Source organism: Lampetra fluviatilis, chromosome 70, assembly GCF_964198595.1.
Source record: "Lampetra fluviatilis chromosome 70, kcLamFluv1.1, whole genome shotgun sequence".
Lineage (NCBI taxonomy): Eukaryota > Metazoa > Chordata > Hyperoartia > Petromyzontiformes > Petromyzontidae > Lampetra > Lampetra fluviatilis.
In genome coordinates, this window is record NC_136344.1 from 4347133 (window position 1) to 4363252 (window position 16120).

The 16120-nt window shown below is 52.1% G+C and overlaps 1 protein-coding gene across 1 annotated transcript in view; it reads right to left on the bottom strand.

The window, feature by feature from the left end:
- Positions 1-336: 336 nt before the first annotated feature.
- Positions 337-16120, bottom strand: part of LOC144952854 (elastase-1-like) — a 55966-nt gene continuing 40182 nt past the window's right edge. Inside the window, exons 5-10 of the mRNA XM_078883325.1 lie at positions 15373-15509; positions 12727-12869; positions 11606-11782; positions 1797-1927; positions 1156-1319; positions 337-392 (exon numbers count right to left, since the gene is read on the bottom strand). Coding sequence (XP_078739451.1) covers positions 337-392; positions 1156-1319; positions 1797-1927; positions 11606-11782; positions 12727-12869; positions 15373-15509 — 808 coding nt within the window. The remainder of the gene's footprint in view (positions 393-1155; positions 1320-1796; positions 1928-11605; positions 11783-12726; positions 12870-15372; positions 15510-16120) is intronic.

Consider the following 16120-nt stretch of genomic DNA (forward strand, 5'->3'; position numbering starts at 1 on the left):
ATAAGCCTGCAAAACATAGACACAACATAGTTACACAAGGCTAATGGAGAGCCACAGCCTCGCACAAAAACACACAGACTCACGGACACATGCACTCACAGGGAGAGATGGAAACTCACATAGAGACATGCAGATTCACAGAGATGCACAAACTCACAACAAGACACAAGGACTGACAAAGACACAAATTCCCATACATAAACACACACACTCCCACAAATACATACGGACTCACACAGGGACTCATATACTCCCACAGTGACACAATTATAATCCTCATAGAGTGTCTCCATTATATGGTCGTAATTTACTCCATTGCGATTACAACAGCATCGATCATTTCCCCTTTCTGGCAGCAGACAAATACACGAGGACAGCTGCCACTGGGGGTGCTATAGGCGAAACCATATTAGAGGTTTTGGGTTAGATCGCGTAAATATAAATGCGTTGTTAAACTTGCCACCACCTGTCACAGCCAATTAGTAAGGTTTGTCACGTTAATAGAACGTGTCAATTCGTTATGAGTATAGCATAATGGTGTGTTGGAGAGTAAATCCACAACATTTACAATTCGTGACTTAAAGCTTTCGTGACTGCATGAATTCATATTCTTTGGGTCTTTCGGTAAAGTCACGTGACTTTACCGAAAGACTCAAGGAATGTTTACAATTCGAGTATGACGCTTCGCCAGTAATTACAACTAGCATAATCAGGCGACAGCCAGGTTTGTGGAGCGATCCCATTGTTTTGTTTTTAACCACGCACTTGGGGTGCCATACGTTGACCACACAGCAGCAATCATCGCCCCCTACTGGCAACAGACGAATGCCCCAGGTCACTTTTGCAAATTCGACTATATTCTGATCTCTCAACTGGTTTCTCACCTTGAGCTCTGGCCTGGTCACACATTAAATTTGACACTTGAACCTTCATCTTCTTGGTTCTTTCGGTAAAGTCACGTAGAAGGGAAGTAATAAAATAATAAAAATAAAACATAATAAAATAATTATCACGACGTTTCGGCCACAATGCGTGACTTTACCGAAAGAACCAAGAAGATGAATCCCTGCAGTCACGAAAGCTTTAAATCGAAATTGAACCTTCATCATTACTACGATGGCTGTAGTGATGCGTGTGGCTTTGTTTAACACTCACAGAACATCAGTGCGATACTGATGAGGATTGATGCGGTGAACTCCCACATCAACACACTGCAAGGAGGGGAGGACGAATTCTTGGTCGTTGGGGACCAATTCCTGGTCGTCGGGGACGATGTACTGGTCGTCGGGGACGATGTACTGGTCGTCGGGGACGATGTACTGGTCGTCGGGGACGATGTACTGGTCGTCGGGGACGATTTACTGGTCGTCGGGGACGATGTACTGGTCGTCGGCGACGATGTACTGGTCGTCGGGGACGATGTACTGGTCGTCGGGGACGATTTACTGGTCGTCGGGGACGATGTACTGGTCGTCGGGGACGATGTACTGGTCGTCGGGGACGATGTACTGGTCGTCGGGGACGATGTACTGGTCGTCGGGGACGATGTACTGGTCGTCGGGGACGATTTACTGGTCGTCGGGGACGATGTACTGGTCGTCGGGGACGATTTACTGGTCGTCGGGGACGATGTACTGGTCGTCGGGGACGATGTACTGGTCGTCGGGGACGATGTACTGGTCGTCGGGGACGATTTACTGGTCGTCGGGGACGATGTACTGGTCGTCGGGGACGATGTACTGGTCGTCGGGGACGATGTACTGGTCGTCGGGGACGATGTACTGGTCGTCGGGGACGATTTACTGGTCGTCGGGGACGATGTACTGGTCGTCGGGGACGATGTACTGGTCGTCGGGGACGATGTACTGGTTGTCGGGGACGATGCACTGGTCGTCGGGGACGATGTACTGGTCGTTGTTGGTGATATCTGTACATCATAAGCAGAATTATTAATATCATCATTAACATCATAAGCAAGATTGATATTAAGATCAACATCATTCTTATCAGCAAAAAAGAACATTATCATCATCATGAAAATCATCATCACCAACATGAATAATATCATCATCCGCAAGATTAATAATACATTTATTATCAATATCATCTGCAACTTAAAGAACATGACCATCGTGCATACGTTTTGTGAGTTTGCGTTCGGGTGCTTCTTAAATAACAAAGTATGTGTGTGTTTATTTATCATATCTTTTCTTCTTTTTTTTTCTTATATATAAAAGTATCCGCGCGCTCGCGCTTGCGGGGGATTTGGCTCTCAGACGGTGGCCTTCACGTAGAAATTTTTTTGCCAGGCGGCACGCCCCAAGCCCAGCGGTGGGAATAGGCTATTCCGTTTTCCCGTCCGTAAACTTTAAAGTAGTTTCATTAACACTTTTGTGCCGTTTCTATAATTAATTATTTACTTATTGCGCGCCATCGACCATACCAACTAACGACAATTGCGTTGGGGGGGGCGGACCCTGCCAAGTGATGCGCGTTCGCTCCAGCTCACGGGGGACATTTCCTTTTACGTGTTTAACAGCCAATACATACACACATGACGCTGCGGATATTTCTTCACAGTGTGATGTCCTCTTGCCCCCCCCCCCCCCCCACACGATGCGTCCAGTTTATACTACAGACTCCGTAGATCATATTTTTTTAGTGCTTACGTAGCATTATTCTTGCACGCCCGGGGGATGCTGGGGGGGGGTAGAGGCCCAGCCCCTAGCCTGGCAACGTGCCAACTCCGCCGCCTCGCCAATGTAGGCCAGGACGGGGCTACGCATGGCACAATGCCTCAACATGGCAATGGTAAGTACAAAGTTCCTTGCTTCTTACGCTAACAACTCAAGTCAATTGTTTACTATTGTTGTGCAGATAATTAATCACGTTCATTGCTTATTATTATTATTAAACAAATACCTTGCCAGATATTACAAGAATTATGTTTGTGTGCAGATAACAACTCAGGTTCATTGTTTACCATTATGAAACAAGTTCACAGATGTTATAATAATTATGTTTGTGTGCACAAAACTAATTTTACATTATTAGGTTGCTAAGTATTCGCTTTTTTTGCTGTGCTTTTATGACGCTGCGACGGTCTACTGCCAGTCTGTGATGTGGCCTGCTGCCTGCTGATTAATTAACATCAGTGCACTGCCACTCTATTATCTACTCTGCTCATTTTCCTTTTGACCATTATGAGTATAGGCCAGTCTATAATCTGTTGCCTGCTTCTTTACCTCACTCAGTGTACTGCCAGCCTTTCACGTCGACTGTATTCTGCTTTATCAGCTGCTGCCCGTATTGCCAGCTTTTTATGTCGACTGTATCAATGCTTATGTCATTGAGTCGGGGTACTGGCAGTCTATACTCTAGACTGTAGCCTGCTTCTCAACTTACCTTTGCGTACTGCTGCTCTTTAATTTACGCTTATTTCTGCTTATTTCTTCAATGCATTTCAATTGTTTCGATTGCTCACGTCACGCTATTTACTCATACGTAGTACTGCCATACTGATAGCTGGTCCATCATCGGGGATTGCTGTGCACGTCGATGTGTGTGTGAGTCGATGTGTGTGTGTTTGAGTCCATATGTGTGTGCGTGTAGGTCCATACGTGTGTTTAAGTCCATGTGTGTGTCTGCCTTTTCGACCGGACAACGCTCGATGTGCGTGTGTACGTCAAAGTGTTTGTGTATGTGTCAGTCTATTTGTGTGCGTATCAGTCGCTGTGTGTGTGAGAGTTCATGTGTGTGTGTTAGTCGATGTGTGTGCATGGCTCCATCTGACTGTGTAAGTCAATGTGCGTTTGTGTGTCTATGTGTGTCAGTCGATGTGTGTGCGTACGTCGATGTGTATGTGTGTGTCAGTCCATATGTCTGTGTGTTAGTCCACATGTGTGTGTAAGTCCATACATGTGTAGCGGTGTCAGGGGAAGGATTCCCACCAATTGGTGGGTTAGTGGGAGGGGTGATCGAGGAGATATAAGGAGAGAACGGGCGGGAAGAGGAGGCCTTTTGGCGGGAACGATATTGGGATGGCTGGGGACAGGTGTGGATGGAAGAAAAGGAATAAAGGACGAGACCCCTGCAATCTGGTGTCGGCTCCCCTTTACATCTGGTGGCAGCGGTGGGATTACAATGGCTACAAAGAAGAATCCCCGCGGAAAAGAGCCAAGGGAAGAGGAAGCAGGGGCCGGGGATCCTTCCCATCCCGGGCAACAAGGGGGCCTGCTATCAGAAGCAGCAGCAGGGGGCCCGGATCGCCTGGAGGACCCCATGGAGGACCGCATGGCCCGCGTGGAGGGGCACTCCAGGAGCTACTGCAGAGGCTCCCTATGGGGGGCCCGCCAGCACCGGGACCCCCACCCCCACGCGTACTATGGGAGGAGAGGCCACGGGACCCGGAGGCCGACCAGCCGGCCGGGCAGGAGCCGCAACCAACATCGTCACGACAGCCGCCGCTGCTCCCGCCAAAACCCCCAGGGCTAAACACCCAACATGGAGAGCAGGTGGCCGGACGGCCGCGTCGGCTGGGGCCCGTCGACAAGTTCATGGCTGAGCAAGAAGATTGGGAGGGGTTTGTCCGCCGATTCGAGGCTGCCTTCCACGCTCTCGAGTGGACAGACGAAGAGGCACAACGAGCGCTGCCATCCGTTCTGGGCAAGGAAGCACTCTCCTCTTACACCTCCCTTCCCTCGCACAGCAAGTCCACGCTACAGGCGGCCTACGAGGCTTTGGGAGAGATCTATTGCCCGGCGGAAGGAGCCTTTAAACGGTTCCAGGATCGCCAGCGAGGGGCTAAAGAATCCCCTTTAGCCTACAGGGGTGCGCTGCTCGTGTTGGCGAGGAGAGCTTTCCCTCGCCTGGCTGAAGAAGCGCTCGAGGACCTCGTGGTCGAGCACCTCATCGCCTACGCTTGCTGCGCTGGCGTTGTAATGCCCGTGGTGACGCCGGGGGAACGCACCTCGCTGTGGGCTGCCCGGACCATCCAAGCCCATGAGCAGGTCATGGGCCGGGCGCCACCCGTGGGCCCGGTGGCTGGCGCGGCGGGGGGGAACAGCCGAGCCGTTTCCACGGCGCTACTGGGTCCAGCGACACCAACCGCCGAACCTGCACCATCGCCACAGGCTGCCTGTGGGGCAGCTGGGAACGGACCCCCGACGTCTGAGACGGAGCCATCGCTGCGGGAGGTGTACGTGGCGATCCGGGGACTGGCGGAGCAGAGGGACCAGGGGCGCGACCAGCTGCCGCGTCGCTGGCAGCCGCCTCTACAACATCGCGCCAAGCCCCCCCAACGGAACGCCCCGTGGGTCTGCCACCGTTGTGGTCGAGAGGGGCATGTGGCGAGGGGGTGCCGCACGGAGCCGGAAGCCGCCAACGTCACCTGGAACCCGCCGGGGCCGAACGCCGACAGGATCCAGGCGAGTGACGCCGTCCCGCCCGGCCTCTCGGTCGGGCCGAGCAATTACAATTCCGACGCCGCAAACTTACCGGGAGTCTCCTCGGGGTGGGCGCCATCGGTGTCATTCCCCGGTCCCCATTGTCCGGGTCGGGGGAAGGGGATCGCGCCGGGGATAGCGCCGGGGCCGGTGAATGCGTCGCGACCAGAAGTGGCGTCGCGACCCGGAGTGGTGTCGCGAACGGACGTGACGTTGCATCCGGAAGTGACGTCGCGGCCGAAAGTGGTGTCGTGGATTGCGCCGGGAATTGCGCCGGGGCCGTGGACCGCGCCGGGAATCGCGCCGAGGCCGGGGACCGCACCGGGGATCGCGCCGAGGCCGGGGACCGTGCCGGGAATCGCGCCGAGGCCGGGAGGGACGTCGCGGGCGGAAGTGACGTCGCGGGCGGGGGTGACGTCGCGGGCGGAGGTGACGTTGCGGGCGGAGGTGACGTCGCGGCCGGCAGTGACGTCGCGGCCGGGCGTGGCGTCGCGGGCGGGTGTGATGTCGCGGGCGGGCGTGGTTTCGCGGGTGGGCGTGACGTCGCCGGCGGGCGTGACGTCACCAGTTACCTGCGACGCCGGCAAGTTGCCAGGGGCAACGGCCCTGGGGCGGAGGCAGCCCACAAAATTGACATTGCGCCCTGGAGCAGTTCCACGGCCCGCCTCACCACCGCTTTGCGGCAGAGCGAGACAGAACCAGGGGGACCACGCCCCCGTGACAAAGGAAAGGGAGGGGAGAAGGGAGGGGCTCATGGGAAGGCCCACCCCCCAGTCCCCACCGCCCCCTACAATGGGGGGGGCCCCCCCACACCACAAGGGGGGCCCATCCTACGTCATCAAGGGGGGGCAATTTGCACCACATAGAGAGCCCAGCCCGCAACCCAGGGGTAAACCCACACTATGTAACAAGGGCGCGTTCACCCTGCTGCGACGCACTCCAAAGGGAGCAACCCCATCTTCGGTCCATTCACATCTATCCCCCATCATTTCACCATGCACCACAGGATAACGAGACGCCGCCTGATCAGTGGCCGGACTCAGCCACACAATGGAGGAAGCTGACAAGGCGGGTGGTAGCGGCCACGTCAGGAACCTCGGTCCTGGTCGGTGAAATCGCGGGAGTGTCGGCACGTATCTTGGTGGATACGGGGGCATCAGCCACGATCATTTCGAGCACCATGCACGAGATGCTGCCGGATAAAATCCGACCTTTAGTCCCCGTCAAGACAACGTTCATTGCAGCAAATGGAGGCAGCATGGGCTTCCTGGGCCAGGTTGAAGCCCCGATACAGATTGGGCAGCTTTCGGTAGCAGGACCCATCTTTGTCTCCGCAACGTTGCCCGTACCCTGCCTGTTGGGGACGGACTTTCTGAGGCGGATGCCAATGAAAATCGATCTGGCCAATGGGCGGGTGGAAGTCCAGGGAACGCATCTCCATTTCCTAAAGGCGGAGGGGGCCAGCCGGGGTGTACCCTACGTGCAGGCTCTGGTCAGTAAGTCTGTCTCCATTCCCCCGGCAGCCCAGATGCTATTTCCGCTGCAATATCGGTCCCCCCTCGTGACAGCCCGACCAGACTCACCCATCCTGGTGTCCCCGGCGTCAGCTGCCATGGATCGCCATGCGCTGGTGGGAGCCGAAACTATTGTACAGAGGAACCAGCATCTGTTCATTCAGGTGCTGAACACCTCCGATAGAACAGCGACGGTGCAGGAGAGAACAGTTCTGGCCCACACTAGTCCCTTGTCACTAGGAGCCCCAGGGACAGAGCCCGAGCTTGTAGGCAGCATCAGCCAGTCCGAGGTCAGAGGGGCCGAATCGTGGATGGACCAGCTGGCGGGGCCTGAGCCGGGATTGCCGCCCGACCAGAAACAGCAGCTGCACTCGTTATTGCAGGAGTTCTCGGACGTGTTCAGCCGGGGACCGTTCGACCTAGGGCGCACAAATCTGTCGCAGCACCACATCAACACGGGAGATGCTGCACACCTGCGCCAAAACACATATAGAATGAGCCCAATGGAAAAAGGGCACATTCAACAAGCGGTGCAGGAGATGCTGCGGGCCGACATAATTTCTCCATCCTCGAGTCCCTGGGGGGCACCGGTGGTCCTAGTCAAGAAGTCAGATGGGTCACTGAGATTCTGTGTGGACTTCCGACGCCTCAATGCCGTCACGCTGGCCGACGCATGTCCCCTACCAGGTATCGACGACTCATTGGATGCACTGGCGGGAGCAACATTTTTCAGTACACTGGATTTATTGTCCGGGTTCTGGCAGGTCCTACTAGACGCAGACTCCCGGCCTAAAACAGCGTTCCGGACACCACAGGGCCTGTTCGAGTTCAACTGCCTGCCTATGGGCCTCCAGACTGCGCCGGCGACGTTCCAACGCATAATGGAGTTGGCCTTAGCAGGCCTCCAATGGGAAACGTGCCTCATCTACCTGGATGACGTCATTGTTTTCAGCCGATCATTCGAGGAACACATTGACCGATTACGTCAGGTATTCCTGTGGTTCCGGAACGCGAACTTGAAGCTCAAGCCATCGAAGTGCCACCTTATGCAGTCGTCGGTACGCTACTTGGGCCACGTCGTCAGTGAGTCTGGAGTGGCTACAGACCCGGAAAAGACGGCCTGCGTGAGGGCCTGGGCTTTCCCACAACGGTTCCAGAGGTACGCCAGTTTGTGGGTTTCGTTTCTTACTACCGCCGGTTTGTGCCCAACTTCGCAACCATTGCCAAGCCCTTGCACGTGTTGACGGCGAAGAAACAGAGGTTTTATTGGGGCCCTCTGGAGGAAGAGGCATTCCAGCAGCTGCGCTCATGTCTGACAGATGCACCACCATTGGCCTTTCCGGATTTTGGCCTCCCCTTTATCCTGGACACGGACGCCAGCGATGTGGGCATCGGCAGTGTTTTGTCGCAAGTCCAGCAGGGTCGGGAGGTGGTTATCGCCTATGGTAGTCGCGTGGTTTCATCAGCGGAGCAGCGCTACTGCGTCACACGTAGGGAACTCCTGGCAGTCGTTCACTTCGTGCAGCAATTCAGACCCTACCTTTATGGTCGCAAATTTACGGTCCGCACTGACCACGCGGCCTTGCAGTATTCGCTCTGCATCGACCAGCCTTCGGGCCAGCTGGCCAGATGGATAGAGCGCCTGCAACAGTACAGGTACCAAGTAGTGCATCGCAAAGGGACCAGACATGCCAACGCAGACGCATTGTCCCGACTGGCGCCCCAGGGCCCTTGTGCATGCACCACAGGCGGGGCACGCTGCAAGGAGGCGAGGCCGGAGGGGACGGTCATCGCTCCCGTACGCACGGCGGAGGGCGCACAGGGTGAGGTCCAGCTGACCGACCACGACCTGGGGCTGACCTTGGACAATTGGAGACGGCTACAGCTGGAGGAAGCCCCACTGCGAACGCTACGCGCCTCAGCAGAGGCAGGGGGGGAGGAGTACATCGTATGGGAGGACCTCCTCATGCGATGGGACCTGACAGGGCGCCGGCGATGCCTGATAGTTCCGGATTTGCTGCGTCAACAATTGGTTATGGACGTACACGGCCGCCAGCTGCTGCACCTGGCGGGGTGGAAGACACTGTACACATTACAGGGTCAGTACTTTTGGCCAGGTATGACCGCTGACGTGCATCGATGGGTCGCTACCTGCGTCGAATGTGCGCGGCGAAAGCCGCCATCCCGGGTAAGCCGGGCGCCCCTACAGCCCATCACGGTGACCAGGGTCAACGAATTGGTTGCGTTGGACATCCTGGGACCACTGTCGGTCACGCCACGGGGAAATAAATACCTGTTGGTCGGAGTCGAGTACTGCATGAGGTGGCCGATGGCGTGGGCCCTCCCGGACCAAACGGCACAGACCATCGCCGATGCCTTCGTGGGAGGCTATGTCCTTGATAAGGGGGCACCGGAGCGGTTGCTCACGGATCATGGCAGGAATTTCTCCTCACAGCTATTGCAGGACGTCTGCTCTATTCTGGGCACTAAAAAGGTCTGAACATATCCGTATCATCCCCAGACCGATGGGATGGTAGAGCGGCTTAACCGGACCATAGCGGCCATGCTGTCCCAAGTGGTGGACGAAAACCATTCCGACTGGGACCTCCACATTCCATCGGTCTTAGCGGCGTACAGGGTGGCCCCACACGCAGCGACGGGGTTCTCGCCGTTTTTTCTGATGTACGGACGGGATCCCGTTCCGCCTATTGAGGTGCAGCTGACGGACATTCCCGCAAGAGCCGACGCATGGCCGAAGGCACTAAAGACCTCCCTCATTTATTTGAGAGAGGCCCGCCAAGCAGCCGAGGCCGCATCGGCCACGAGCCAAGAGAGTAATGTATGGATACGGGAGAGGACAGTGACAGCCAAGCCCTTTAAAGTCGGGGACCAGGCATGGCTACACTGTCCTCAGGTGCCGGTTGGCCTCTCACCAAAGCTGCACCGACCCTGGAAAGGGCCGGTCGAGGTCATTAAAGCACTCCGACCGCAGTGCGTCCAGGTCCAACTGGGTAAGCGAAGATGGTTTGTACACCCCACCCGCCTTAAGCCATACATCTCTCCACCGTCATCTTCACCAACATCACCACCAACATTACTGCCAACATCATCATCCCTACCCAGGCCAAGGTCGCCGACCACCACGCGCCGACCGGCAGGGGGTTCGGTGCCCTGTGTTCCCTTGTCACCTACAGCACCCCATGTGAGGCCTGACGGAACGGCGGCACGAGCGGGTGCCGGAGAGACAGCGGCGCCAGGCAAGGCTACACCGGCACCACCGAACCAGGGACCGCGACGAGAGGGCCTTCGAAGGAGGGGGCCGCCACGGTCATCTAAGGCCTGTGGATGTCCGGGCTGTTATGGGATGCTGGCTGGAGACCTGGGCAGGCCGCGCAATTGATTTTGTTGTGTTATATTGCATTATATGGTTGTGGGGGGGGGGTAAGGGCTGTCGTCACTGTCAGTGGTGGGAGGCATGGGGAGACTTAAATGGTCCATGGGGGAGGCAGAACCGAGGACGGTTATTTTTTCTCCGGGGGGGGGGGGGGGGGGTGATGTAGGGGTGTCAGGGGAAGGATTCCCACCAATAGGTGGGTTAGTGGGAGGGGTGATCGAGGAGATATAAGGAGAGAACGGGCGGGAAGAGGGGGCCTTTTGGCGGGAACGATATTGGGACGGCTGGGGACAGGTGTGGATGGAAGAAAAGGAATAAAGGACGAGACCCCTGCAATCTGGTGTCGGCTCCCCTTTACACATGTGTGTGTCACTCGATGTGTGTATGTAAGTTAATGCGTGTGTGTCAGTCGATATGTGTGTGCTAATCCAAGTGTGTGTATCTAAAGTACATTTCTGTGTGTCACAGTCCATATGTGCATGTGTGTGTAGGGCAATGTGTGTGTCAGTCTATGTATGTGTGTGTAAGTCTAGTCCGGCAAAACAACCCCCTACCTCCTCGCGGTGCCGGACGGGCAACACTGTCGTGGACATTGCTGTGTGGGGAGGACCAATGCCAATTGGCCTCTCCCCTCATGGCGTGTGTGACCACCACAGTGGCTAAACGGGGGCTCTGGACGGGTATTTCCTGCCTGTGTGAGTCTCTGTGACTGTGTGTGCCTCTGTGCGTGTCTGCCTGTGCTTCCACTTCTCTGGGTATAGCTGTGTGTATCTCCGTCTCTTTGTGTGTATTCATGTTTGTGTGACTCTATCTGCGTCGGTGTGTGTCTTTATCTTGTATATGTCTCCATGTTTCTCCGTGTCTTTGTGTCTCTCCGAGCCTCTTTTGTCTGTTTCTCTGTTTGTCTCCGTGTGTGTGGATGTCTCTGCATGTATCTCCATGTCTGCGTGTCAACCGTATGTCTCAGTCTTTGTTTGTCCAATTTTGCATGCGCGTCTGAAGGAGTTGAGAGCGCTGGGGTGGGGGCTGAAGGCTTTCCGTCGTACATCGCCGCCACGAATGCAGAGGGGAGGGCGGGAGATGGAGAGTGGGGGCTTGAGTTGAGTGAGTGAGTCATTCTTCGTATGAATCAGCGGGTGAGTGATAATTATCTGTGTGAGTGATTTTCTGTATGCGTGAGTGAGTAGGTGAGTGAGACAAAAGAGATGCACAGACTCGTACGGAGACGCGCATGCTCGTTATGAGTTACACACCGTCGTGGGGAACTGCATCCCCGTGATGGAGGTGATCCAGGGATTGTAGTCGGACACGCGGGTGAAGACGCTCGGCTTTGTGTAAACGTTACAGCCTAAAGAAGACACGAAGCTCGCGATGCCGTGCACCTCCCACCCTCTGTCCGTCTTACAGTTCAGAGGGCCCCCCGAGTCCCCCTGCATATAAGGACAATTGTAATAATAGTAACAATGACTTCGTTTTATACAGCATCATTCATGACGATTGGCATCGTGTAGCGCATGACAATATGCAAGGTGTGGAGGCACGAGAAGAAACCGCAGACATGCCAATTACATTTGTGTTTCCATGTGGGAGGAAACAAGAACACCGACAGAAACAAAGCGTGTTCGAGGTGGCAACACGATCCGATACATCACATCCGGATGGAACAGATGGGGATTAGCAGGCTACACCACGCGCCAAGGAAACTGTACAGCATTATAGGAAGCAACTGCACAGCATTTGTGAGTAGCACTCACGGGGCTCCGAAAATAGGGGCCTGAGCACAGCGTGAAGCCAGGGAGAGAGGCCGGGCTTAGATGCCCTCGTGCCGAGCCACCAGAGCCCCAATGAGTTGGGCGAGTCTCATTCCCCAAAACGCCTAACATTACCAAAACATGTCAAATGCGTTGTCATGCATTATGAATGCATTTTACCGTAAACACTGTAAATGTTGTCAAAGATAGTCATGCAAACTACGGTGATATACTGTGTTGTGTTTATTTTGTACTGTGTGACATAGTGTGGTTATGTACGGTAATCACCATTCAAGTGTGTTGCCCTGCAAGTCATGAATCTCACAGTGCAAACATGTGGAGTTTGAGATTCTTAAACGATCACAAACAGGGAGCTGCAATTCACTGGAAACACGTGGCAAGAATAGTGTCAGATAGGGATGGCTTCCTCGCACGAAGACTGTGTAGAGGCTATGTGAAATTAAGATATAATTTAGCCAACCTGGTGCAGGTGAATGCGAAATCCTACCAGCAGGTGTTTTGCTGCATGGGAATTGCAATGGCCTCTGATGACTGACACAAATCCAGCGTCCTCTTGTTAATAATGTATTTGCATGAAGGGTGTGTATAACTATTACACTCACGTAGCAAACAGAGTGAAGGATGTCGCCTGCACAGACCATGCTGGGCTTCACTGTGGTTCCCCAATACTCGCTGCTGCTGCATTTGGCGTAGCTGATAAAGGGAAGCTTCACTTGTTGAAGAGTGGAGGGTGATGGGCCATTGGCTGATGAAATGCAATCAATGTGACAAATACAAAATAATAATTAGTGTTGTTGTGGTGTATACATGAAAAGAAGTAGGGGCGGTGACATGGGCCAGCCGTAGCATGCTAGCATCTTATTGAAGAGGTTTGTGGTGCGACATCATCAGGACCCCTTGGTTATAACTGCAGGTGTATTTACCATACCATTCTAGGTTCTGTCTGTGTCACCGTGCACATTAACCATCCCATAACATCATTTGAAAACAGTATGCCAGCGTCGTGGTCCCAAATTAAAAAAAAAATGTATTTGGTTATTTCGGTAAAGTCACGTAGATAGAAAAAATAATAAAAATAAAGTGAATAAAAATACCACGACGTTTCGATCGTTATCAGGAAAAGGGGTTAGCCTCTAAAGGCACATTGTTTATAAAGGTTTGGAGATAGGCGTAGCCCAAGTGTATCAGCAGCACAAGCAATGCATTGCTCCTGCATTGGCATTGCTGCTGCATTGGCATTGTTGCTGCATTGGCATTGCTGCTGCATTGGCATTGCTGCTGCATTGGCAATGTTGGTGCTGCCGCATTGGCATTGCTTGTGCTGCTGATACACTTGGGCTCCGCCATCTCCAAACCTTTATAAAGAGTGTGCGTTTAGAGGCTAACACCTTTTCCTGATGACGACCGCTTGTGTTGCGATCGAAACGTCGTGGTATTTTTATTCACTGTATTTGTATGATTATTTTTCTAAGTACGTGAATTTACCGAAAGAACCAAAGAACATGAATTCCTGCGGTCACGAAAGTTTTAAGTCGAAATAAAAAAACAACTATTTGAAAATTGCTCAATTGGGATTACACATAGCACCGTGGCCCCTACTGTGAAACTACTGCAGACTTTCTTAAAACAACACCTTCATGATATCCTCGTCTCATAATAATAGCGTGAATATCAAATGTACTTAAACAATATTTTAGATCGGCAGACAATATGCCTCCCTCCACACAGATAAAATGTATTCGTGTTTTTTATACATCTCATCAGACACACGTCCTTCTTGCAATGTATAATTTGACCAGCATTGGTTTAAGCAAGCATGACTGCTGATAAGACACTGAATGTCGACAATGTTCCAGAGTTTTGATTGTGTGGAACTAATGCTGATGAAATTATGCACTCTCAGAGTCTTTGTTTTTTTGGCGTGTTTACGAATGTGAAACCACATTTTAGGTAGGAATAAAGTAAGAACAAGAGAAATTTATAAGAGAGAACAACATTTTAAATTGAGGAACTGCAAAGAGTGAAAGAAAGTGTGGTTGGTGAATTTGGAAATGTATTCATTCAATGTCGGTTGCCTTTTATAGAAGTAAATATTTACGCGATCTAACCCAAAAACCTCTATTATGGATAACCTAATGGCATTAATACTTCTATTAAAGGCAACCGACATTAAATGATACATTTCCAAATTCATCAACCGCACTTTCTTTCACTCTTTGCGGTTCCATAATTTAAAATGTTGTTCTCTAGTAGTAGGGTTTTACCCTTTAAGCTGGTACAAAAACTGACACCTTTATACAAGGTATCATGTTTGCAATAACCACAACACAAGCAGTCAAAATGCAAACAAAAAGAGACAACTTTGATAATGATATGCACTGTCTTTGAAGTGGATTGGTCCACACCCGAGACAGCTTTTCTTAGAGCCTAGTCTCCATTGGTGTTGGACCAGATGACGTCAAAAGGCATACAACTCAAAAACAGCGCACTATCAGAGTATTGAGAGCTCGGGGTAAGCATTTAAACTATGAGACCTCCTTTACCAGTGGCAAAATATAGTAGTAGGTTTTTACCTTTTAAACTGGTACAAAAACTTACACCTTTATACAAGGCATCATGTTTGCAATAACCACAACACAAGCAGTCAAAATGCAAACAAAAAGAGACAACTCTGATAATGATATGCACTGTCCTTGAAGTTGATTGGTCCACACCCGAGACAGCTTTTCTTAGAGCCTAGGCTCCATTGGTGTTGGACCAGATGACGCCAAAAGGCGTACAACTCAACATTGTCGACATTCATTGTCTTATCAGCGGTCAGAATTGCTTAAACCAATGCTGTTCAAATTATACATTGCAAGAAGGACGTGTGGCTGATGATATGTATAAAAAAACTCATATTTTTTCGTGTAGGGAGGCATATTGTCTGCTCATCTAAATATTGTTTCCGTACATTTGACATTCACGCTATTATTAATCTCAATAATGGATATTGGTCGCGAAAGCCTACGTGTTAAGCCATTTGGTTATGTGGATAGTAATGAAATCATATTGCAGTTTCCTTTGTAAATTGAGGACAGAAGATTCAGGAAAATATAGGGTTATATCATAAGCATAGACATTTATTTATGTACGCAATTGCTTTGTGCTGGCATTATTTATACAAAGGGAGAAGCACGATGGACCTTTGTTGATCCTGGAAAAGAAAGACGTTACCAAATATAATGCGTTGTTTGTTTGGTCCTTACTTGACAGTCTTCCCCAGCCGGTCGCATAACACTCGGGGTTGTTGGACAGGATGTGTTCCGGGTAGGGCAGGGTCGCAGGTTGGGTCGTGTTGGTGATCGGCACAGATTCATTGAGCTCAATGAGTGCAAGGTCAAACCTGGCATGGGGTGGTGGGGGCACGGTGAGTGGACAATGGGCGAAGAGGAAGAGGAGTTTACGGTAACAGTGCATGAGGAATTATACACGGGTCATCGCTTTCAGAATCATTAAAGTTGCATGGTGAATACGACTCTAGTCACTGCAAGGCACCTACTCTAAGGCACCTTGTGATATTTGCCTTTATTTCTGAGTTACAAGGTAAGGGTTTGCCGTACAATGTCTTGGTCATGCCAGTGTAATGTAGTAACTCCACGGGAGACGACTTCACGGGTAACACACTCTTTATTTTATCAAACTTGGTTACAGGTGACTAACACCTACTTTGTATCTCGGGTGACAAACACCCACTTAGCTACTTGGCGACTAACGCCCACTGAGCTACTCGGATGACCAACATCCACTTAGTACTCGGGTGGCAAACACCCACTTAGCTACTTGGCGACTAACGCCCACTGAGTTACTCGGATGACCAACATCCACTTAGTACTCGGGTGACAAACACCCACTTAGCTACTTGGCGACTAACGCCCACTGAGCTACTCGGATGACCAACATCCTCTTAGCTACTTGACGACTAACGCCACTGAGCTACTCGGATGACCAACATCC